This window comes from Cataglyphis hispanica, chromosome 5 (assembly GCF_021464435.1).
Source record: "Cataglyphis hispanica isolate Lineage 1 chromosome 5, ULB_Chis1_1.0, whole genome shotgun sequence".
Taxonomy (NCBI): domain Eukaryota; kingdom Metazoa; phylum Arthropoda; class Insecta; order Hymenoptera; family Formicidae; genus Cataglyphis; species Cataglyphis hispanica.
In genome coordinates, this window is record NC_065958.1 from 7,814,353 (window position 1) to 7,840,342 (window position 25,990).

Here is a 25,990-nt window from a genome sequence, read left to right on the forward strand (position 1 = left end):
AGTGAATTGCTAACAATTGCACGGATTTCTGACAAAATAAACATAAAAAAAAAAATATCAAGCGCATTGCATTAATATAATTGCTAGTAATCTTTCTACGTGTTTGGAAACGAAATCAAATATTCAATTGAAAAAACTATCACGGTACCGCAAAAAAAAGAGAAGTTATCTTATTAAGTTCTTCGTATTTTTCCGATGGTTTATCCTCGAAATGACGTATTAGAGGATAATCGGCTGAGAATCGAAAATATCAACTGCCGGTGAGCATCTGCCGGAGTGAATTCGAGTGCCTCGATGTCGTTGATCTCCGGAGAGCATTAAGCTTTCCTGCCTACTACGCAACCTTTACCCATCGACGGCGTCATCGAATTCCAATTATGTCGCAGCCTCGAAGAGGTTCCATACATGGAAGCAGCCCCGTTCCGGGTCATCCAAGCACGACCATTTCAGCGTCCCTCTCCTCCTCCACTTCTCACGAGATACAAACGAGAGGGATACCTTTGCCCGGAATGGTACCATCGCGCTCGATCCATGCCAGTCCCATGCATGGAAATCCAATCCACGGGTTCGTCAACCCTCTTGGGCCAGGCAGTCTCGTTCATCCTCCGCCCCTCACGCACGCGGCCGCCGCGTCAGGAATTTCTCATCATCCGACAAACGTTCACCAAGGTATCGAATATCTCGCTGTAAACGACGCGATTGCGTAATATTTTAAAAGATCATGGAGGCTGTTTTTCAACAATGAACGCGCTATTTAGATGGACTATTGTCCGCAGAATCGTATATTTCACACGGTTATGTATATCGGAATTTTTCCTCCACTATGTACGCTGCTTAATCTGAAATCAATATTCCTTTTAGGAAGATTTTCATATCAAATTCTGACATAAAATATTTTGATGATTACATTACAGGGAAATTTAATTTTTCTTGTAATAATGGAATTATTCAATTTTTGATGTTATTAAATCTCTTGATATTTCAATTTTGAAATCATCATTCTTTCATTATCTCGATTTAGGGAAAATATATGCTATATGTTTTATGCAGAAGCTAAAAGGAATCTGATAAAGCTTTATATAGCACGTAAATTTAATATCAATGGATTTCAGCTCGAGGGACATGATATATACAACCACAATCGTTGAAAATGTGCATCAAAATTTACCAAACGATAGCATTCGATCAATTATATGTCATTAAAATAGGCGCGTAGTGAGGAGCTGAACGTTCATTGATCTCGCGACGATCGTTGGAGCGTGTAAGTGGGCCGCGTTGATAGATGAGCTATGACGTATTTGACGTGTTCCCGATTAAAAACAGAGGAGTGCGTGCGTCATGTCTGCTGCGATCAAAATTGGAAACTTGTTTCTGAAAACGTTCCTCTAATCGTGCCATTTTCTCGATCATCATCGATGATTTATTTCCATGTAAATTGTCCCGCGCATCTAATGATAAGAGATATGCTGTTTGTTTGCACAAGTTTTTTAATTGTAACGATCCTAGTCTACGTCTTGTCAATATACTTAAATATACATAGACATGTTTTATTTATGTATCCATTTTACTCGATCATTGTAACATTTTCTGTGAAGCAAGGGAAAACGGTTGAGAGTACATAGACTTTTTTTTTTAAATATTTACATTGAATGCGAAATAATCGATCCGCGGATGTTATATTTATCGAAAAAAGTATTATAAGTTCTATTATATAAAAATACTATATACAAAAATATAATATATATTATACATAAAAATTTATCAGAAAAGAAATTTAACATATTTCGTCAAATATTTGCATTTAAATAATACATAGGCGATTTCTATCGCGCTTTATTACGGTTTATTCGCGCAGCCTCCACTGATCTTTTGTTATTCGTGTCGTGCGATCCGTCACGTGGATATTTCCTCAAAGGCATCGAGAAGATACTACCACCGAGCTCTCCGTATTCATTTCACGGTTCTCCGTTGAGAACACCGATGAGTTCTGGTCACGGTAGCCCCCAGGACTCGCCACACATGGGTAGACATCGCAGAGACTCTGAACATTCGTCCGGCGCTGTATCAAGACGCAGTTCGTCAGACGTGGTTTCACCCCTGCCGGAAGGTCATCCCCTAGGATCTCCGGACAGTCGCGGTCGTCGACGCTCTGACTACAGCCCTCATCAGGGTAGGTCCATTCGCGATGTGTCGGCAAAAAAAATATCAGATTAAAGTCGCAAGTCCCGATTATACTATTTGGACGTGGTATATTGAAACAAATGTTGATGCAAATATTAATTAGAATTGTTTTAAGTTTCTTTCATAAGGTGTGTATTTCAATTCTTTGTAGGTATTCTTTACGTGACAGTGACATTAATTTACACCGTATATTAGTTTGCATATAGTTTTATTATCATTATCGTAACCAGATATTTTATATATTTAGGATATATTTAATTTATCTATATATAAATGACGAGAACAGAGGAAAAGAGAGAGAGAGAGAGAGAAAGAATTGAAAAATTTATTGAGTTTGACATAACGATTGAAATGACGAATTATTGACACAAGAGATTTATTGATTATATTAATTAATCGCAGTTTTTTCCTCTTATTCAAATATGCGCAGTAAGTGATAGCAGAACAATTAATATTCTGTTATCCGTGCCCTTTTCCGATTAAAATGATTGCGAACGATTGATCTACCGCATGTCTGCATCAGGCAACCTTCATTTACGAATTTCCCGAACCCTTCCAAACCTCGTAGAACTCTACGCTGCCCTTTGATCCGACGATCCGTGGCTTTACAACGTAATTTCGCTATATATATTACTCGAATATAACTGAGAGTTTTTTATTGACAAAGAGAACTGTAGACACGTGTGTCAGACCATGTTTTAAATATAGTTTACGGTTATATATTTTTTTCTCTGGTTGCAATATTTACTGGTGATCGCAAAATTGTCTTATGTACTAATAGGTTTTTGACTGAACATTATAAAAATTTCTTTTACATTGTAAAAGTTTTTCAGAGATCTCTTGACGAGATTTAATTACGAAAATTACAGTATTCAGCAACAAGATGAAATCGTTAGAATACCGGAAATACCATGAGATAATATGCCGTGCTTGTTATAATATGAAAGTTCATGTTATCTGAAGGGAATTTGTAACATGCGGTATGAACAAACTCTGACAATAAGTTTGAAGTTACAGAATAAAATTGACTAATTGGCATATCTGACATGCACGTAATTGACTTTAGAAGCAAACTAGTACTGCATTATTATCATTAAAATTGCATTGTTTCTATTTATTTTCTAATTTTCAATACTTTATTGCTTTATTATATATATATTGAAGTTCCTTTTACGCGTAATATTAAACATTTATTTAATTATTACTCTTTATTAAAACGTTTTTATTATTAAGAGTAAAGATTGGAATTATGAAAAAGTATAGTATAATGTTAATTAAGAAGCAGGAATTTCTAAATTATTTAATTTTTTATATATTTATATATTTTTTTTAATCCTAAATGAGAGATTGATCCGGTAGATTGACACGGCGAATACTTTCTATTCGATTTTTAGAAAAATTTAATTTAATCACAGTAAAAACAAATTAATAAAAATATGTATTTTATGAATCAAGACTTTTACAGATCTTATATAAATGATGTTACGATTTATTAGAATGATTTCTAGAATATTAAAAATTTACTATTTTTATCATACACACACACACACACACACATATAAAAGTTAAAAAAAACGATATGAAAACTGATTATATAAAAATTTAATTTAGATAATATTTAAAAATTTTTTAAAAATATTTTATTAAATATTTTATATTTTATTTTATAATTAATTATTTTTTAATATTTTATCAGATGTTGGCCTTAGAGCGTAACTCAATGTTATGAACATTTGCATTCAGACAGCTGGAAAGAATGAGTTTTAGAATGAATGACGTTTTTGCATGCGTTCTCGGGATAGGTGCCACGACAACAATTTACACCCGCAACCAAAGGGTTGAATGAGCTGCACTGGAGTGAAGGATAGCGCGTGTCTATGCATTGCATCGGGGGGTGCGAACGTTATAACTCGCTGTTACGGTTGCGTGTAAAGCCAACCCAATGTGTGCCTTTGCCTTCCTCAGTAGATTGACTTTATCACTGTCAAACGTAGTAACGAGAGGGCAAACATCAAGGCAAAAAAACATTTGTGCTTTCGCATTATACTTTGTTCTTTTAATGTCTTAAGCATGCGCATTGCTCTGTCACATTTCACGGTATAACCATTACTCATATAATAATAATGCAAATATTAATTTCTCGCGACCGGTTGAAATTATATTTTCTTTAATTATGTTTAAGTGATGTTTCTTTGCTCTTCTATAATAATCTTTTATAGTTATTGTTATTAATAAAGAGAGAGAGAGAGAGATACGAAACTCGTGGTCTCAGCAGAGCGTTCTAATTGCGTAAGTTCGAAAATGTACTACTGTCCGAAAAATGTCGATGTTATACTTATTCTCGAATACTTTTGGCCGTATTCTTGCCGTATCTCGGCATGTTCAAAAATTTCTGCGCGCATGGTTCATGGAAAATTGGTCGGGGGAATAGATAGTAATCCGATAGACACGCCTTTCGGAAATTGGGACCTCGTTAACGATAGCCAGGGAGAAAAATCACATGACTTTCCTTCTTGAGAGGGACAAAGGTTATTTGCCGGTCGCAACGGTCACCTCCTCGACAGATACGCGCGGCCGCGTCTGTAAGCTACTTGCTGTTTTCATGTCACGTCCAGGCCGTCTGTCTAAGAAAAGAAAAGGGTAGAAAGTTCAGATAGATTACGATAGAACTGGTGAGAGGCTTTCACGTGGACGGTAAGTCATCCACGATGTCGAACATAAAGCAATAATGTGTAACTAGTGCATTACTTTGGGGGGGGAATAAAAATTTTATTAAATTTACCACGTCGATGAAGAAAAATTTTAAGCTTGTAATAGTAAAAATACAAATTATAACTTCAATAGGGAAGAAAATAAAAATTCATAACGAGACTGACTACATACATTTCATAAATGCTCTTTGCCATTAGCAAGCAATTTGAACAACAAGCGCTTTTTCAATGCCGCGAGGTTTTCGGGTAATAAAAGCGTTGTTACAGCACTTTCCTGAACAATGTGTTATACTTTACAGCAAAATTGAAATCTCGCTTACAAATGGAATATATTTCTTCTCTCTTCTTTATATAGCGTTGTTATATTTAATTTATATGTTCGTGATTTTTTTTTTTTGATAAAGTAAAAACATCTATGAATAAAATCGCAATAAACTTGTAATCTGTCATATTTTTTATGCTTAATTTTATTTTTATTTTTGACATAATACTATTGTGTATCGTTAAATAAATGATTTCTGTTTGCTAATTAAGGATTAAACGTTGATTTCTTTGTGGTAGTTTCCAATGTTAAATCGCCTAAGTTGAATGAAAGGAACAAGGATGGAATAGTGAGATGCAAAGAAGCTACTTAACATCGCATCGATTAGCATGGAAAGTATCCGCTTTCCGTGCAAATGTAGTTTTAGAAGAAGCATAGGGTTGCCAGGGTGAAGAGACCCAATTAAAATGGTGATCTGATCTGCCGTTTTACTCGTTTTTTTTTAGTCATTTGCCTCTCGTTTTTTAACCTGAAGCGGCTATTTTGTCGCTGCAAATATCTTGTCCCTCTAAGTAAGCAATAGAACCACCTACTGTCATTCTTGTTTTTATGTTCGTTTTTTTTTTATTATATGTCATAAATTACATTTGTGTCGATTATTATTTGTGTTTTATTATATTGTAGAATTAAGAAAATTAAAAAAATTTTTTTTTTAAATATATAAATTAATATATATTATCCTGGATAATATTTTTTATATATAAAATTACATATATGTGAAACATTGAACTATTAACATTAGTTATTTTATCTTTTACTCTACATATTATTATATCGTTTTTGTTGATGTACATATTTGTGTATCAAGTTTACGTTTTCTCAAATGCAGCAGCTCATATTACACGAATAAAATTATATATCTACACACTATATACGCGATTTTAATTAATACGATGCATTTTTATTATTTCTATGTGAATTTTTATGAAAATAAAGCTACACTCATTGATCTAGTTTGCCTAAAGCTAGAGCTTTTCTTCGTAAGCGAGTATAGTTTAACGAAGGACGGAATATCTAGTTCGTTAAGCAAGAGCAATGAGAGGAAAGAGCCTTACACCGGTAATCCGACGCACTAGTAGCATTGCAGAAACAACTTATTATCCGGGTTTTCATTCGCGAAGCATTATATCATAGCTTATTCTACGTAGGGCAGTGATACACACATTTGTAGGATCAAGATATGATTTTCCCGTTTCATGTATAAAACAGAAGCAAATTCGTACGAAACATGTATTTTCCACGTAAAGTGTATCTTTTATCCTCGAGATAATACATAGAAATAAATGCAAAATTCGCGTCACGAATCTTTTGTCTATTGTATCAAGATTGCACCAATCACCACATCTGTCGAGATAGGAAGCCTGAAAAATTTTATCAACGCATCACGATCAGGAGAATAGTGTGCAATGATTCGCGTTTCGAATGGCAATTATTCTGGATAGATGACGAATGGCGAAATAACATTATTCTATCGTTCTATCCGTTCTAATATTCGCGTATTTTTTTCGTACTCCAGCAATATTTAATGCATTCTAAATAAGGAATGGTTATTGCGGATCTCTCATTAGAACGTTTGTCGACTGCAATTGCGTGCGACGCATAACACATGCATCGACCAATAAAGAAGACAAACTGCACAATGCGCAATCTCGGCGTTGCAATAGATATCGAAGCGGCATAACCACGGAATCGCCGCTCGACATGCGAAAATTATCTCCGGGCACATGAGCACGCGATCGTGAAATATCGTTTTCTCTCTCTCTCTCTCTCTCTCTCTCTCTCGGCCACCCTTTATTCGTCTTTTCTGTCACTCTTTCATTTCTTTTCTCTCTCTCTCTCCATCTTTCTTTGTTCCATTTTTTTCTCTTTCTCTAACTCTAGCAACTAACCATTCCATAGGCCACCCAATTTCGATGCTCGATACCCATATCGCCCATTCGCTCCGTGTCGTTGCACTTGCGATCAGAAAACGAAAAGAAATTCGCACGAGACGTCGTGGGCACGTCGGTGAATATCGTTCACGGTCGCCTTACCTTGAAACTAAAAATCTCATGACTCTCTACGTGTCTATATCGATGTGACGCGAGCGGATATATGAACGGATTTAACGACGGATCAAGAATAGTAAAGGATACCGGCTTTTGGCAATAGTCCGACTTTAAACTACGTCTTTACCCGTTCGAATCTTTCATTCAGAGACGAATATTTTCGTGACACTTTCTACCATTACTATTTTGAATCGGCATTTAAAGATATTTAGCCTAAGTAATGATTTGGGATTTAAATGGATTTTTTGATTTTTTTTTTTTTATAGAATTGTGTATATAATTGAAGATTCAATATTATATCTAGCATCGAATATTTTTTTTTTACGTGAACATAAAAAACATTAATTTCAATAAAGTTGTTATTGAGATTCTTAAAATTTTTTTCAAGATATTCTCATTTTCTCGTTAAAGTTTAATTAATAGATATATTCGATCCAATTTTGATATGATCAGATATTATTTCTAACGACGTTTCGCCTTAATTGAAAATTCCGCCATTCTAGATGCAGACAGGAGAAATATCATATTTGCCGGCTGTCTAAGCGTTTAATTAAAAATTCTTTCGATTGGAAGGGCTCGTTCCAAGAACTGGGCAGACCATTATGTAATCGATAACTTCTACTCCGCCTTAAATCAAATTTATTCATCTTTATTGTCAACGTAGATTAAATATGGACGGATACGCGTTGCTAATATCGTTCAAAATTAAGAAGTTTTTCGCGCAGTCACGCTGCGAAGCACAGGATTCTTCATAAAGTCGGATGACGCGGCTTTAATTAGTTTTAAACTCTTTGCAACATCAACCGTTCGAACTTTCGCAGTTACAGAGTCGCGAAACAGTGCTCGCATACTGTTGTCGGACAGAGCAGAGGAAAGACAGCTCCAGACTGGGCTGTACAAGTACGTAATTAACCGTTCGTCGCTGCTAATGTTCGCTCTTGTTTTCAACAACGTCGTTGTTAATCTATTTTTTTTTTTTTTCCTTTTAATAACTTCTGGACGGGAAAGTTGTGAACGACGAATGATTATTAATCTTTGAGTTCGAAACTCGTATATTTCAAGTTCTGAAAAATATGCTGGGTGTGGCCTTCTTTGATCTTAATTCCGCGAATCTGAGCACATAGCGGTGGCCTTTGCAGAGCCGAAATTATATATTCCGGTCCTTCTTCGGACTCTGTCTCGGGATATTCGTATAGAGAGTACTGCGAGAGAGTTGATTTACCTCGTGTCCCCTTCCACAGCTTAATCGCATTAAAAGCAACTGAAAGTTCCCAGGGTTACGCGCACCAGTCGGAGCATTGGTGCGAGTCGCCTCTGATTTTCGTGAAATCTGTCGACATCCTGTTTCAGCGAATCTCCATTGGATGCAGTTGAGCTCAACAGCGAGATCGATTACCATCTCGACACGCTGTTCTGCAAACTCCTTACATAAATTAGGAACACAGAGAAAAATGAATGACGACGCCAAGTATATGATAATGCTTTATTGTTAATATTTTTGTGTGCTTTGCATGAAATTTATTGCGTGAAATTTTAAATGAAGCTTTAAAATGTTAAGTATAATTTTGAAAAACATGATAAATCTTTAATTGTCAGATTTGATCAGTACGAAACGATGTACTCTTTGAAGTTTATTTTTAATGTCAAAGAAGGAACGAGATTTTATGTCGATTTTTGTACGACGAAGAAATGAAATAATGAAATTCAAGCTTGCCACTATGGTTGCAAATTTTTTTATATTGGAAAATCTCATTGTTTTGCGAAGTAATGTCGGTTACTGTTTTTCTTCTATATTTTTGACATATAGCTTAAAATAGCAAAGAACATAATATCGGTTTAAATAAAACATGTGATTTCAAGGGAGATTTGCGAGAGAAATTTTTATATTGGAAATAATTATAACATGTGTATTGTACACTGCTGGCTATTAAAATTGCAACACTATATATATTTATATTTATAGGATCGTAATTTTAAGGGAGGGGAAGGAGCATATTTTTTATACGATAAAGTTTTGATGAATTAATATATTTTTTGTGTATAATTGATTCTCTAATTAATTCACGAACATGAATTTTAATGCTCTCTTAATTCATATCATATTAGAAGAATTACGTTTGACAAATATTTCATGAAAAGATATCTAAGTAGCTGTTAGATTTTTCTTGGATTAAAAATATTAGTTATTTAAAAAATCTTTATATAAATTCTGATATAGGCTAATCGCAATCTAATTTAGCTACAAGAATACTGTTAATTGCGCTTTTTTCAAGAGCAAAATGTACGTCATAATTCTCGCCATCGTTATCCCTTTCTAATCTGTGGACGATAATAGTACGCAATTTGCAAATAATTTGCAGGAATTACACGGCAATTTGGGAGAATGGCGCGGCACTAGTGTTGTATCGATCAATCATCTCCAAAAAAAAAAATAAGCGCGCCTCGTCGTCGTAGGGATTTTCACATTAAGGGAATGTTAACGCCGTAGAAAGAGTGATTTATTATTATTAAAAAATAACTGAGCATCTTATTAAAGGCAAAGTAAAAGGGTTGGTAATGCTCGGATATATATCGTGTGTAACGTTGAAATTTATACCCGAGTTAATTGAATGCGCCGAGTAAAAAGATTGAAATATAGCTGCGACGGTTTAGGCAACGTCAATGAGTTATTCTCGCAATAAGGAGAAAGCTTGCAGAAGACAGCTTGTTACGAAAAAGCTGGTCTCAGTGTCTGTAGGGGAATAATTTAAAAGCAGAAGACTTGCACATTAATAATTGGATGCGACCTCGTTTTTTAAATAAAGATGATATCACATATATATATATTTATTTACATTGCATAGTTTTAAAATTTTCAGTAGTCCAATTTTTTTTTTTTTTTTGTAAATGATTCTTATTTCTTTGCGTAGTTTATTATACACTTTGCGTTCCTGTGCATTTAATAGTCGCCATGTGCTAACAACTGAGTCTGGATCCGTGGTGCATTAGTAGTAATGAGCTACGTATGCGTTGTTCTAGTATACATACATTCCTAATGAAATTTTGCGGGGAATATTACAAAAGTTTTTGGTGCCTAGAGTTGGAGGATGGTCACGTGGACGACTAACTTCTATTCCGTCGAGACGTCGCTTTATAATACGCCATTTATTCTCTAAAATCGCGGTTCTCTTGCTGTTACGTTTCATAGAGGAAAAAAAATCATACAGGGCGGACAGAGAATAGAGGTTTAACGGTAAGCGCTCGAAAGTTTTAAAAGTGAATTTTCTAATAATATATAATAAGCGAAAAATAAAAATTACTAGATGCCAACGAGAGAGAATGATGAATGCAAAGTCAAAAGTTGGGTATTATATTATGTGTGCTGCTTGTATAAACTGAGTGCGGCTTTCAGGATTACGTTTATCTCTATAAAAAAATATATATATAGAAAAATATCCGGCAACATAGCAGTGTCATATGGGTGAAGGGGATATAATGAGAAATGTCACTAAGAGAGAGAGATGCGGAAGGACTTTCCGCGTTACGATCGGTTTATGTACACATCTCGTTGCGAGATAGAAAGAGCACGTCCGCTGTATATTTTGGATTCCGCTCCTTCTACGTGCTCGGCGAAGTTATTATCTGTCCGCCGAGACATAAAGAAATAAGAATATGCGTTTCCACGAGGATAACGGTGCCGCAACGGTCATACGAGAGAAATCTCAAAAGTGCAAATGCATCGCGCTTTGTAAATTTTTTTTTTTCACACATAGAATATTTCTCTCGCCCCATCCGTCTTGTTTCTCACGCACGAGAGACAGAATTATGCATGTAAACTCTCGCGTTTGTCGCTGCACAAACGTTCATGAAGTCGACGAAGACGAGGACGTTTGTTCGCGCGAAGACGATCCTTTATTGACGCGAGCGTGTCTCTCATGCAGAGATAAGAACCGAGAGCGCGTACGCGTATTGTGCCGTGCGCGCCTGTACGGTCGGTTTTGCTTGCGCACAATAAGGACGTTGTTCTCCCTCGTGCCGTTCCCTCAGGATGTAAGGCGAGGTGGTGCACGTTGGCGAACGCCGAGTTATAAAGTGACTCGCGAACGAAATCTCGCGTAAAGGCTTGAAAACGCAACCGCTTTTACACTCGTCTCACGTATCCGCGCCGCTCTGTGTCTCGCAATTTCTCATTCCGAGAGGCCGCGATTTTCCGCGCCTTCCCAACTCCCGGCTCTCCTTCGCCCCCTTTTTTTTCGCCCTTCCTCACCGTTTGCCCCTTCTTCACCCCCCGAAAACGGCGAAGAAAAGAAACTGTGTCTGCAGCACAGGTAATGGAAGCAGGGTGGAAATCGTGCGCGATCGAAAACGACGACGACGACTTCGAGTCGATGACTCTTGAAGTTTATCGGAAATTCCATTTCGTGTAAAGTTTTCTACCGCCGGCGTTTTGTGCGCCGTCTGCTTCTATCATTGTCTCTTCCTTGCCTTCTTCAATCCATCGTATCCTTTCCGATTCTATTATTCTTCGCTCTTTCCTGTAGTGTGTCTTCGTTATCCTTATCGCCTCTTGCGAAGCAATCAGATCGAAGCGGTTAGGAATGATGGTTAACGTGTCTGTGTAAGATTATTTATTGTACGCTGAAGGGGAAAAAAAAAGGGCAAAGTCTACATACAATAGTATACAAGATGATTGTTGAGAAACTTTATATTCTATTTTTTTCTCTTTTGCCTACATAAATTGTAATATGCATGAAAGACAAGAGAGAGCTTTTAAACGAATGAGTCATTATCACTGTACACCGGATATTTCTGTATACAATCCAGTATATTGATCGGAAGTAGATAATTACACATGCGGTTTATAATCCCTTTGTAATGTTTCGATGATTAAAGCTAATATTACCATGATTGAAATTTAATGATGAATTATACAGTATTATATATTACATTGGGTTTTAATTATCTCTCAGTAATTGTCATATTTGTATTTCCTTCTATATATTGTCTTTTATAAATGCTCGTCGCATAAATGCAATGTATTCTTTTTTGTATAAATTTTTGACTTTTTATGAAAAATAATTTTGATGTTCTTATTATAATCGAGTATTTTGATATTTTTGTTAATTTATCTTTAGAATAATATTTCGGAATTTTTGGAAATTCCTATAATGTATTTAGTAGTATATAATTATGTATGCAGGACTTTGCTTCGATCGTTACCGCAAAATCTCTCTCGAGAGTTTAGTTGAAATTTCCCCCACGGCAGCAAGTAAACCGAAAAAAACTTGCCAGAGCGCGTTTGAATTTTAACGTTAAAAGTTTTCGGCTTTTCTAATCTCTCATTGATGCATGAGTAAGACTGTAAAGTGGTTTGTAATTTCTACTTAACTTGTATGGGAAAAGATGGAGAGTATTTTTATATAGTTGACGTTTTGTGATATCGTATTGTAAAAAAAAATTTTTAATAGCACGCGTATACATTAACATTTATTAAAAAGTTTTATATATTTTATAATTTATATAGAACAGGACAGAACTCTCTTTCATTTCTCTCTCTATATATATATATATTTTTTTTAATACAGTCGACGAAATTTCATATAAAAGTCTCGATAAATCAATATTTTTCTAAAATTATTTTTGTGACAAACATTATATTCTCTCTCCAAAATCTGACAATGGATCGAAGCATTTTCACGCGCCAGCTTATTAAATTCAGATACGGATTAAATTAACTCGCTGCCGTAAATTAGCTAGCTATCTTTCGTTAGCTGAGAACAACTCTATCTTTATTTGTTTCGAGATCGAAATACCGCGCGGCTTCAAACTACCGTGAGGAACAACAATGAACAAAGCGTGTAACTTTCAACTAACTTCGTCGGACCGCGTTCGAACATAATCCACTTGCAAGGCTCCGTAGAAATCTTTGGAGAAGTCAAGTTAACGAAGTTTACGGGGAGTTGAGCGTTATTCAGTACGGCATCTGCTGTCGCGATGATCCGCGTTTCGATTTGTCGGTAATATTAGCATTTTCGACGGCGTTTAACATTGTCGTATAGATTAAGAAGATATTTGAAACTCTAATAAACGTGAATTAATTACGCAATTGTAATGGCGACGAATAATATAATGGAAATTTTTATTAACTGTTATTTATAACTTAGACACGTTCTTTCACTGATATTATTAAATAGAAAGATATTCAATGAATAATTCTATTTACAGAGACTGTATTAATCATTTAAGAATACATATACAATTAATAGAATAGATTTTCTTTATTATTACAGTTACTATAATGGATTTATACAATGGAAATTTCATTATAAGAGATGAAATATCGCATTGCTCATTTTATCATGTTATAAGAATATCATTTGAATGCATTTAACTATTCATCACAATTTAATGGTGATTAAGCGTCATGAAATAAGAGAGTTACGAGAAGAAGATAAATCTATATATTTGATAAACGTTTCATCTCTATTACTTAAGTATTGAAAAATATTCTCTTACATTAAATCAATATCTGCTTTATTATATAAATTAAGTCAAGTACATATTTCGTCGATTGAGTCGATTGAGAACGAACGGGGACATTTTTAGAAATATTGTATAAGTTTTCTCAATTTGCAAAATGTTTTATTAAATACCAATAATGAAATGAGTTTTAATCCAGATCTTTTCAAGCTTTAAATTGTGCTCGCGTTCTATTTATGAACTCGAGGCAAAGTGCAGTTTGGAACTTTACAATTTATTAATGAATCGATTAAATAAGAAATATCTTTTAGTCTTTAATTTCTCAAATCTCTCACTGATATTGTGAATTTTAATAATCTCGTAGGCAATGCGTTTCTGGCAACTTTTTCATGAATATGCGCTCGTCAGCTTTGCATATATGTATACGACTGCATAATCTAGTACTAGTTAACGCAACATGTCCATGTGGGTTTGCTACGGTGGAGATTGCTGGAAGACTCAGGTGTACCCGATAACTCATTGCAGGTGTCATGATACTGCATATATTATTCTTCCAATATCTCTCTCATAGAGCTATCTAGCGAGAGGTGATATACCGCTCGCTAGTTTCGTGTTACGGTTACTCTAAGGCAATTTATCGTTTCACAGGTAAATTTAGATACAGTGATTGAATTTCACTGATTCTTCACTAGAAAGTTATTGGATACATTTTGAAACGACATACTCGAGCTGGTTAACAAGATATATGTTTATAAGCTTTTTTTTTTCAGTGTATAAAGTGAAATATAAAAGATAATTATGAAATATAAAAGAATCATTTTTCAAGTGATTTAAAATTTTAACGCAAAAAATGTAGAACATTAATTATTAATTATGGAAGGTTCTTGCTTTCATAATTGAATTTTAATAAATTTACGAATTTTCTCTCTGATGCGAACGAGATCGAGAATTAGTTAAAGCTCACATTACCTTTAGAATGGAATTAGACAAAATTATCAGAGCAAGTGTCGCTTTTAAATTCCTCTAGACTGTATATCTCTATACTTGTAATTTGCTTGCAGGCAGAAAAGTACATTTTAAGAGCGGCTTTGGTGCGGAGGTCGAAGTGCATAGGGGTTGATGAGGGCGAATTGCTCTCATAATAAGTTCGTTGAAAGTCATTGAGGGAACGCAGACAATACCCTCGTTTTTCGCACGAACTTCTTTAGGGAATGGGGGTGATGGAGTCGAGTTTTTTTGAAAGGTCGGCATATACGCGTGGATCTTCCATTCTCTCTAATTTTTATTTATCACGCCCTTTTCTAATTATGCGATGACATTTGTCATGAATGAATTATTGGGTTTGTATATCGTGCGCCATTTATTTATTTGAATAATGGATGACGCGGTATGTCAAACGTACGTGGGGCAGTTAGAACTCTAGGAATAGTGGAAACTATTAATACAGTAAGCACATGAATATGTAAGATGGCGAACCCTTTGCGATGCAAATTGTTCCCGTGGGGTTCAGCAGCGAGTTTACTGTTATTTGTTACAGTTTACTGCTTTTTATTGAAGCGCAATTTTTTTTTATCTTTATCACGAACATTTTAGACATTTTAACATGTGTTATGTGCTTGTTTTTATTATCATATTACGTTATTTATTTTAATTAGCTTTTCAATAATACGTGAAAATTTCCCGAATGTGTAAAGCGCAATTGACGTTCTCTTTGAATTAAGGGTGTTAAAAAACAATAACTTTAGCGAAATTGTTGGGTTCATATTGGAAAACAATCATTAAATTATTACTTGTTAATTTTATTATTTTTGTATTCAGTTGAAAGTTTTTATTATAAAACATATGAATAACATGAAAACTTTATTTGCCAGAATTGTAAAAATTAAACAGTGCAGGAATATATAATATATTACATGAAAGGAGGTCATATTATTATAAATTGCGAGTGTAGGGTAGATATGATAACGGCAACGAGTCGCTTACATCTCTTGCATTAATATTAGATAGACATAGGATAGAGAGATGTATCCACTGAGTATAGCTTTTGGAGCAGAGCGATAGCTTAAAGCACTTTAACGAAGTCCCGAGACACGAGGGCATCTTATATTCCTCTGAAATTCACTATATTGCGCGATCACGCACGAATTTTCGGATTATATCAACTTACGAGATGACGCAACGTTTATTTTCTCCTCGAGTGATCGTCCAAGTTTTGCGTATACACATTCAACTTACAGATAATATTGTCTCTTCACATTCATCCAATTAATATATTATTATTAAACAAGTTATAATTATATTATTTTATAACATTGAATTAATTAATGTTGAATTAGTTAGTGTTGAGGAAAATGAAAAAAATTCAGTTGGTTTAATCGGAGATAGATGACGAAAACTCTGCAAGTTTTCAGAAATGAAGAAAACATTAACTTTTATTTTTAAGATTGTAGCTTTCACAATATTTTTTGACTGTTTAAATTAAAAATGTACAAGCTAAGAAATAACTGTGATATATTAAGAGAATATGTTTAGTAAAATCTCTATCTTCTCCTCTTTGCTCTCTACAGCTTTTCATTTTATATTCAAAGCAAATATTTTATGCTTAATTGAAAAAAAAAAAAAAAAAAAGCCAAAAGGTATAACTTTGACGAAATCAATATTATTTTTTTTTTATTCTAGCTATCGTGCCTATCATGCTTTAACTTTGTGTCAATCAATTTTTTTATTAATATAATATTGTAGTGTGTGTTTGGAAATCATATATGTATATGTATATCAGATTAACAGAACTATTGCAGTTTTATTTTATAAAATGGGATATATATATATATGTATATATCTATCAGTATTCCATTTTCCATTTTAGTGTCCATGCTGTTTGATGACATGCGCTCTCGCAACATTGCGCATATAAGGTGCATTCTTAAAGGTACGCGGACATGATGTTCACGCGTGCGACTTTTGTTGATGCAGATATTGAATTATTCCCCATTTTTTGTTGCTTGTTTTTTTTTTTTTTTTAGCTGTGCAGTTTAACTTGCCATTTGGATTGTTTCCAACTGATATCCTCGAATTTCAACATCCTCTCAGTTTTAGAGAATTTACGAAAGGCATAATGGGATAAGAACTGAAATTTTATAAAAAATAATAATGAGCGTTTTTTAAACATTAAAAAATAATAATATTGCTATTTTTGTGATATCTCTCATTTTACATCAATTTTGGGCAAAGTATTGTCACAAAGTGTGTGCGCGTGTGTGTAAGACGAAGGAAGAAAATACAATATATTACATATACACAAATATAATAGCATTAAAATATTTTATGATATTAAAAATTGTTTCACTGCTTAGCAATTTGACTTGTTTGAACAATTCAATGCTTTTTTTTTAGTGCAGAAAGTGTTTTTGAATTAGCATACCAAGTTATCCGTGTCAACATTTCAGAAAGCTTAATCATATAATGTATCTTTAATTGTATTAATTTCAATTTATTTTTATTAATTATGTTTTATTTATAATTTAATTATGTATTATTTATAATTTAAAAGAAAAAGTCCCTTTCTCTCGTCGACATCGAAAATTGTGATTTAAAAAAAAAAAATTGAAGTTGGTATCTTGTTCTAAAGTATTTTGAATTGACATTTCATTCTCACAAGGCAGAATACTTGTATATTTCGGTAACATATATTCTCATCTCGTTATTTGTGTTTGGTTTTAATGTTACAGTCACAAAGCTGAGGGAACATTGGGACGAGACCAATTCAAAAGTCATGCAAAGGAAGACGCAGCTGGACATGATGCTGGGAGACAGTCAGCGATACGAGGCGAAGAGGAACGAGGTGGAAGTCTGGCTAGCGCGAATGGAAACTCGACTCGAGAGAATGCGAGCTGTAGGGCACACCGCCGACGTACTCGAAGCGCAGCTCAGGGAACAAAAGGTACGTCGAACTCTCTTCTTTCTCGTCTTTGCGCGAATAACCGCGTTAGCTCTTCTAGCTGGTGAGTTTTTAGTACCGCGCGTGAGAAGTATCTTTAGTGGATAGTGAGATGAAAAACGAGGTAGTGTATGCTGTACGAATACGTGTTAATTGCTTTACCTATTTAGTCTGCTTAAATTATTGAAAGTGTTAAATCATTTTCGAATTTAATTTTTGTTTTGAAAATTGATAAATTTATATAATCACAAAGTATTGTTATATAAGTAGTATCGATGGATTATTTGATTGAAACGCATTAAAAAAATCGATGGATTGTGGAATATCGTATTATCGTCATTGCATCAAAGTGTTATAAGAAGAATATATACAGTTTGAGAGATGTCAATTGTAAACAATATTTCTGATTGTGTCATAGTTTAAATGGAATTTTGATTTTTTAATGGAAATTCCAGTTTTTCGAAGTTTACTCTTTTTTCACGCTACGTATTTGTTTATTGTTGCTTCTATACTGCGCGGCTTATTTTATGTTGTCTTTACGGTGAGAGATTTCGATTTTTCATCTCGCATATCAGAAATGACACTGGTATTGAATGAGATGTGTCTACTACCGATATTATTTTGTTGTACGTCGGCGAAAAAGAATATGAATTATAATCCTCTTTTGATATATAAATAAATGAACGAGAATAAATAAATGAATAAAGTTTACAAAAAAATTATATATATATATATATATATATATATATATATATATATATTTTATAAGAAAATTATATGCTAAATTATATTTTATTATATGCAATTACGCCAGCATTTACTACAAAGAATGTAGGAGCGTTTCAAAAATGCAAAATCTTCTCATATTATTATGTAGTATGCCTATATACGCAAGCACTGAATATATATCGAAAGTTTGCGGGTGCAAATGTTTTCCAAAGCCGCGAACTTTTCCCATTTGTAAGCAGAATTAAAGAGAGCGAGCGCTTCGGAATCTATCTGCCCGGTAATAAGCCCTTTTTAGTAATTCTCTCCCACTTTGCATACGAGAGTATAAACGTGGCCTGAGAAAAAAAATGAATCGCTGAGAGGGGGAGGAACGGGGAGTTTTTCCAACGTCTCAATCAACGAGATCCCAGCCAGCAAAGCACATCACGCGCGAAGAGGTCTGTTTAGATTCAAAAGAGCCAAATGAGATATTCATGGAATAATTTATTTTCGTAGCCGCGTCTCCTTTGAATGTAATGCATTCGTTTGTGTTCTTTTTCCGAACTTGACGTGTCTTCTGAGTGAGCTTTGAGATGAAAGCATAATTTAACTTAATACTTACTTTATTGCTTCGAAGGGATAACGTATTCGATTAATATTATACCTTTATGAGAATTTCTTTTAATTGTTTTCGCGTTTGTTTTTTTCGTTATTCGTCTGCTTCAAAAATGCACATTATTTATACGGGAGTTTTCTATCTCTCGATGCGCTTTGCAACTTTGATTGGGACCAATCAGTGCCTATCGGATATCCCGAGAGAAGTTACCCCATACGGTATATCGGCGTAAAACTTTAGTCGAACCTGCAAAGATTTAACTTTGCCGACTTATCAAGGCTCAAGTGCAAAAGAGAGGCACGGCTTCTTCTAACTCGATACGAAGCCGGAGTTAGATAAGTTTCCTTTTTTCGCCCGCTGGCTCACCCTCTTCGATTTTACGATTTCGTTCCCTTTCTTTTTCTTACAGTCGTTCCACGCCGAGCTGCATCAGTATAAGCACCACATTGAACTTTTTAATCAGCTCACTCAGAAGCTGATAGCTGTTTATCAGCAGGACGATACTACACGTGTGAAGAAAATGACGGAGACAATTAATCAGAGATACAATAATCTGAACACGAGGTGAGTATTCATAATTTCTTTTTTTTTTTTGTGAAAATTTCCAGCAATCTCTTCAAGCATTTTTCTCGAACGATGATTCTGATTTTATTGATATTTTATGAATTTAGTATAAAATTTAAACTTTTTTTCACTAATATTGATTAGGTAAAAATATAATAATTTATATATATATATATAATTAATTTTTCTGAATGAAAATTAATTTTTTGGATGAAAACGAAGAAATGTATAAACAAGTAGATAAATTTTCATTCTTTAGTTTATTTATTGTAATTTTTTAAATTTTGAATTTATAATTTTTTTTTTTAATTACTAAAATATGTGATATTAAAATGATAAAATTCTACATGAAAGACAATCGAAAAATTTAATATAAAAAAAGATGGACTTTAACAGAGTATTTGTAGTCGAAAGAAAATAATGCAGTTACTAAGACAGCTTTGCGGAGCGCATTAGCATATCGCGCGTGCTTGCACTCGCGTTTATAAAGCCTCGAGCTAAGAAACTTTGCTTCGAATCAAACTGCAGATCACGGATGTAATACTATATCGACCGATCCGTTTCTAGCATCATCAATCGGGGAAAGCTCCTACACTCCGCGATGAACTCGCTTCACAACTTCGACCGGTCTCTCGACAAGTTCTTGGCCTGGTTGAGCGAAGCGGAATCCTCGATGGAGGGATTGGAAGCGGAAGCCGATCGACTAGGCGGACGACGAGACCAGGGCGCGCTCAGACGACCGCAACATCAGCTTAAGGTAAGATTGTCACGTTCACGCAAATTTCGCGACAAGTTCCGACATGGTTCCCTGGTAAAGTAAGTGTTCCGCCTCGATTCAATGTAACCGCAAATCGTTTTAATTGTTACCGAAAGATCATCTAACATTATAAATTTTTCGAATTGAAATGTCTTTAGAAGTACAGCGTAACTTTCTCTTTAATCTATATCAATAGCTACTCATATCTATGTGGCTGTCGTTATATCACTATTAATTATCTTTCGCGACTATTTATACTTAATATTTTTATGCGTATGAAGAATTCATCACAGTATTCTTATATGCATGTTGCCGATTTAATAGCGCGAAAATTATATTCTCTCTATCTCTCTCTCTCTTTCGAGACAAAGTTTCCTTAATGCTTCTGTTTACTTGTTGCGTTTAACCGTATAATCGCGTCTAGAAAGTCACATATGTTCTCACATGTTGCGCGTTCTAAAGAGAACTTTGCGAAGCATTATCAGGCTGATGAATCGACGACCTTAATTTTCGAATAGACTCTAAATCGACCGTTAAAAACAAGATGACATTTAAAGGCATATTGATTATTTTTATTGACAGTTTATTATAATTTTTATGACAGTTTATTATAATTTTTATGCCATGAATTCTGAGAGTATGTTTTTGTTTTTGTTATTAAACAATTTAATTTTAAACTCTTTTTCGATACTTATAAATTTTTTTAACAATTGCCGAGCAAGTTTTATCACGACGCGTATTTTGTCAAGTACTCATGGTAGAGAGTAAAAATTATTACTATCGATGTGCACGGGACATGTGAGACCGGTCTGGAGTTTAATACGATCTGAGCCAGGCGTGTGATATAGTGTCCATTACGTCGATTTCAGACCTCTCTGCGTCGCGCGTCGTTCGATACAGTTGGTTTTACAACTTTTTGACTGATTGCCATAAAAGCGTGTCGAAGGTGCCGGGTCAATCGGCGCGAGCCGTATCGACGTATCCATTAAAAAAAGAAGGAGCTCGATATCGTGTATCGATATAACGCGGACCATCAGTCTTTATGCACGAAACGTGTTTAGCCGCTTTATACGCGATTATACAGATTTCGCATCCGAAGATTTAAGCTTTCGGCCGTATACACGCGCGTATTATTTCGGTTGTTTTTCGCCGGATGCTGACGCACCCGGTAAAATTTCTCGCCCGCGCAACTGGGCAGTCACTGCTCTCGCGTGCTCTCCCGTGATTTAGTTAGCTTTTAATTTTGCATTTGAATCGCTTGCTTTTCACGCGACTCCCGACGCTTTTTGCCGCCGCGTTAGCGATTTTTTTCTCACGGCCGCTGGTCCTTTCATTAATTTGCAAGCGATCATTCTGTACGTTGCAACGAGTGTAGAATGTATGAGATGGTGCTCTCTCGTACAAAATAGGGAATAAATATCTCGCGATTGTATCATGTGATTGTAATGTTTATTTAATTCTTGTGGAGAATTTTGCATAATTTTATCAGAATTTTTCTATGCGATGTTCTATGCGAATTTTTTATACGAGAGAGAAATGCAAATAGGATTATAAAACGTAAGCCCATCCCCGCGCCGATCGTCTATAATTATATTAGACATTATAATTGATGAATATTCATGGATGTTAACTGACATTACGTGACCAATTTACTGTATCTCGCTACTAAAGATAAGTTGATTCATCTTTAGTATTTAATTACAAGTACCTTGCGCAAACATGGCTGCAACGTTATAATCATGTTATATTTTTTTATTTCGTAATTCGTGTATCGACCAACCATGTTTGTTTACATCGTACAACGTTTGTTATCTATTTGCTCGTCTAGACAACACTTATTATTTGACAGAAACATGCGCGATACCATCAAGCTGGAGACTTTGATCGAGTGTGTGTAATATTTATGAGCAAACGATATGCCATTTATCACAAGACTTAGTTTTTTGCATTTTTGCAGAGAGAGATATCGGGAGAAGCGTCGCTATTTGAAATAAATAAAATTTACGATGAAAATGTCTAGCTTTTTCTACTATTATTTCTATTCCACAAATTATCTAAAAGTTTCTTCTAAATTTTTATTTGTGAATTTTTATTTCCATTATATTCTCTAAAGGAAAATTTATTTTAGCCAATGGCATCGAGAAAGTTATTATGGTATTATTATTATGGCCGTATCATTATACGATGTATATCGCATTTCATTATTCAAAATATCGTTGATATACACGTTGCACTTTATCAAAGAATATTGCATATTCGAGACATGTACTATTATTAAGCAAATTATAGGTTTCTCCTTACATAATCATCGCACAAAGCTTAGTTCAGATCATTTTTACATCAAATATTCACGTGGAAAAAGTATATTATTTAATCTGAGGTCTTATATCGATTGCCGAGTTTATAGAGACGTATTCTACAAATATTTGAATAATTTACTGATCGTTTAATTAATAAGGAGGAGATCTTTCATTCATCATCGAAATGATTGACGATTTAATACTGTTAATAGTGATCAATAACGGCTTTTTTCTTTTTTCTTTTTTTTAATCTTTAATCACTTAGTGTAATATCTGCAACGTTGTTCAATGTATTCGGCACACATAGAATTTTGAAAAAAAAAGTTTTGATAACATTATGAGATTATATGAGAATCTCGCCCTCTTATATATGAAAATGATGATTAATATTCTGTTCAAACACGCATAACATACAATATAGATACTCATACATCGTGTGCGTCCAATAAATGGCGCGAGAATAATTTATAATTGTAATTAACAGCAATCTGGAAACAGTGGTTATATTTGATAAGCCATATGATAACTGATTTGGAATTCGTTATGCGATCTATTATGTTCATCACAAGTAGTTAGAGTATTATGCAATATCTGCTATTCGATAGTTCATCTCATGAAACGGCCAAAAGTGATTAATCACACAATTTGTGCTTTGAATATAATTACGTTCAAATATTTTCATCGTGTCGTTTGATTATATTTTTTTTATATTACTTTTTGTATTGGCTGTCATATTTAATAAATGCTAGAGTCTCATATTTTCTCTTTTTGATTTAGAACAGTCGTCAATTGTAATGAAAATGAGAATTATTAATTTTAAGCTTACATATTTTTTTTTATCGTACACTTGACGTCACGCTAATGTTATCGTGGAGGCTATTGCGAAAAATCCGTGTTGTCACTTCTCTCGTGATACGACGAGCTTTATGTCACGCGCAACTTTTTTTTTCCCAACGCATCGCATTTTCATGCGGGAACTATGCCGATCGTACCATCTGACACTTGAGACTAATTAACTTCGTCGAGCGTTCATTTTATCTTTCGCTAAACCCTTTGTACCTCGTTGACACAATTTCGGAGTTTTTCGTGTCTATGTAGCGGCGATTTATTTCGAGATCGCGGGATTATTTCATTGTTCACGAAACGCGATCCTTAAAGATAGATATTAAATCGAGTCGAGTGAAACAATCGATCGACTACGGGCAGAGCTCTTATTTAAGTCGCTTATTTACATGCGACGGTAGATATGGAAATCGAGCAGCGAACAAATGGAACGTCTTTTCCGCGATTGTAAAGCTCTTTTCATTGCTTTATAGGTTCATTGCTCTCGCGGCGAGCAAATCGGAGATGAGCTTCAAATGTCGTTTGCAGTTTGTACAAAAGCTAACGAGCTATCTAGAAGCGATTACACGTTTAAATAAATTCGCGATGGAGATTATTCGAGTCTGCCTTGTGAATTAAAATTTGCAATTGTTATTAACTTACTAACGCTTATACGGTTTGAATATTTTTATTGAATATAACGATTGCAGAGAATATAATTTTGAAATATATATCCTTCTATTAGATGTATTTTTAGTCGAAATGTTATATATTTTTAGTTGAAATGTTATATTTTAATCGAGTCGATTAACGTTGCTTGCGTTTGTTCTGATTCGACATATGATGAATATCGTGTACTATTCTTCTGCACATCCGTTAGGTACAATATAATTCTTCAAAGAGTATTACATAAGGTCAATGCATCGCGCATGTTTGCGGTTGAACTATTGCACCATCAATATTTCTTGAGTACGATAGTTTATAATTACAAACTCCAGTTTCAATAACGACCTGGTTCTATATTGCAGTTTACAAATGCCAGTTTACGATTCAACTAATGAATTATTGACCCACCTATCTCGCAGTCGGATATAATTCATACGTGTACTATGTGTATCTGCATACCTCTCATCTTTCGAGAGCGCACGTCTGCCGGAATTTATAATATCGTTGCCAAAAACAGCATGATTATTTGAATTTGTTGCCTTCAACTTACGGCTTACGTCCTTTATTATTATATCGTTCCACGAAATTATTTCTGTACCGACAGCTGAGTCTTGAAATATTACTTAACTCTCTAATTACACTTTTTACAATAGTCCTTCAAAAGTTTCTTTGTTCCAAGTATAATAATATTTTCAATTTTTCAGCACATCTATTACAATTATAATCTACTTTTATAATTATTTTTTTTTTTTATATATAAAGAAAATTTTATTTGTATTTTTTAAAAGAAAATTTTAGTTTTTTTTTATAATGTCATGAAACAAAGCTTTACAATTTGCTTTTAACACGCTTTTATTAAATGTACATGAATTGATTTTATGAGAAAGATAAAATTTTTTATTTGCCTAAAATTTGCAAGTTTCAAATTTCTTAATATTGTGTAATATCAAAAAAATATATCGGATGAAAACTCGAATGAAACACGCCATATATATATATATATACATAAATTAACGGTTTATAAATTGCAAGACACATTGCAGTGTCTCATGTTTTTAATCTCTTTTATTTTCACCGAGATCTCGAATAAATTCACTTCACTCAAAAATAAGGGAATATTCTATTGCGTAACTCAAAACTTCATTTCGAATTTCTCGTCATTCTGTGCGTCACACTGGGATTCCACTGCCCTTAGGAACCGTTTACACGGAAAGTAGAGAGCCATCGATCGGCAAGTCGCCGGGGAGTCGCTTACGTGACTCGGACTTATGTTTCGCCTTTGGATGAACAAAGAGAGCACAGCCCTTTCTCATATTCATGGTAAACACGGCACGCTCTGCTTCGTTAAATCAACCCTGCCGTAGCTAATCCGCTTTAATGCAATTTCACTTGGTGGCTCTTTTTTTTTTTTATCATAGGGTCATATGCACTTCATGTGCGACATTCCCTGCTGTGGGTCAATCCCTCCTTCGCACTTGGATCATTAGACGCACAGTGATTTATCGATGATCCGGCGTCGATTTTCGAGCGCTGACGAAAGAGATAAAATGAAATATTTGATAGGCAAGACTGAATCAGTGGCATCTAGTAGGTTGTATTAAAACAAAATGTGTTGATTTTACAAATATTGAGACAATAATAGAATATTTTGTGCGAACAATTTGTTTCGCGTTATTGCAAAGGATTTATTTAATTATATTTTTATTCGACGTGTATAACAATTACAGATTTTATTAATCTCTTTTTGTAATTAATTTTCCAGCTTTTACTCCTCCTATTGATGAATATTTGAACGTTTTATAAGAAAAATAGCTTTTTTCTCTTTATCATTCTTTTTGCCCTTAATTTTTTCCCGACTATTAATTAATCGCGCTTGTTTAGAATTACAGCTGAATTATC

The 25,990-nt window shown here is 34.3% G+C and overlaps 1 protein-coding gene across 10 annotated transcripts in view; it reads left to right on the forward strand.

Annotated features, from left to right (window-relative positions):
* Positions 1–25,990, forward strand: part of LOC126849941 (dystrophin-like) — a 392,976-nt gene that overhangs the window by 131,918 nt on the left and 235,068 nt on the right. For all 10 annotated transcript variants that reach the window (XM_050592384.1, XM_050592380.1, XM_050592375.1 and 7 more), the window contains 3 exons: positions 17,450–17,661; positions 19,392–19,546; positions 20,114–20,303. In XM_050592384.1, coding sequence (XP_050448341.1) covers positions 17,450–17,661; positions 19,392–19,546; positions 20,114–20,303 — 557 coding nt within the window. The remainder of the gene's footprint in view (positions 1–17,449; positions 17,662–19,391; positions 19,547–20,113; positions 20,304–25,990) is intronic.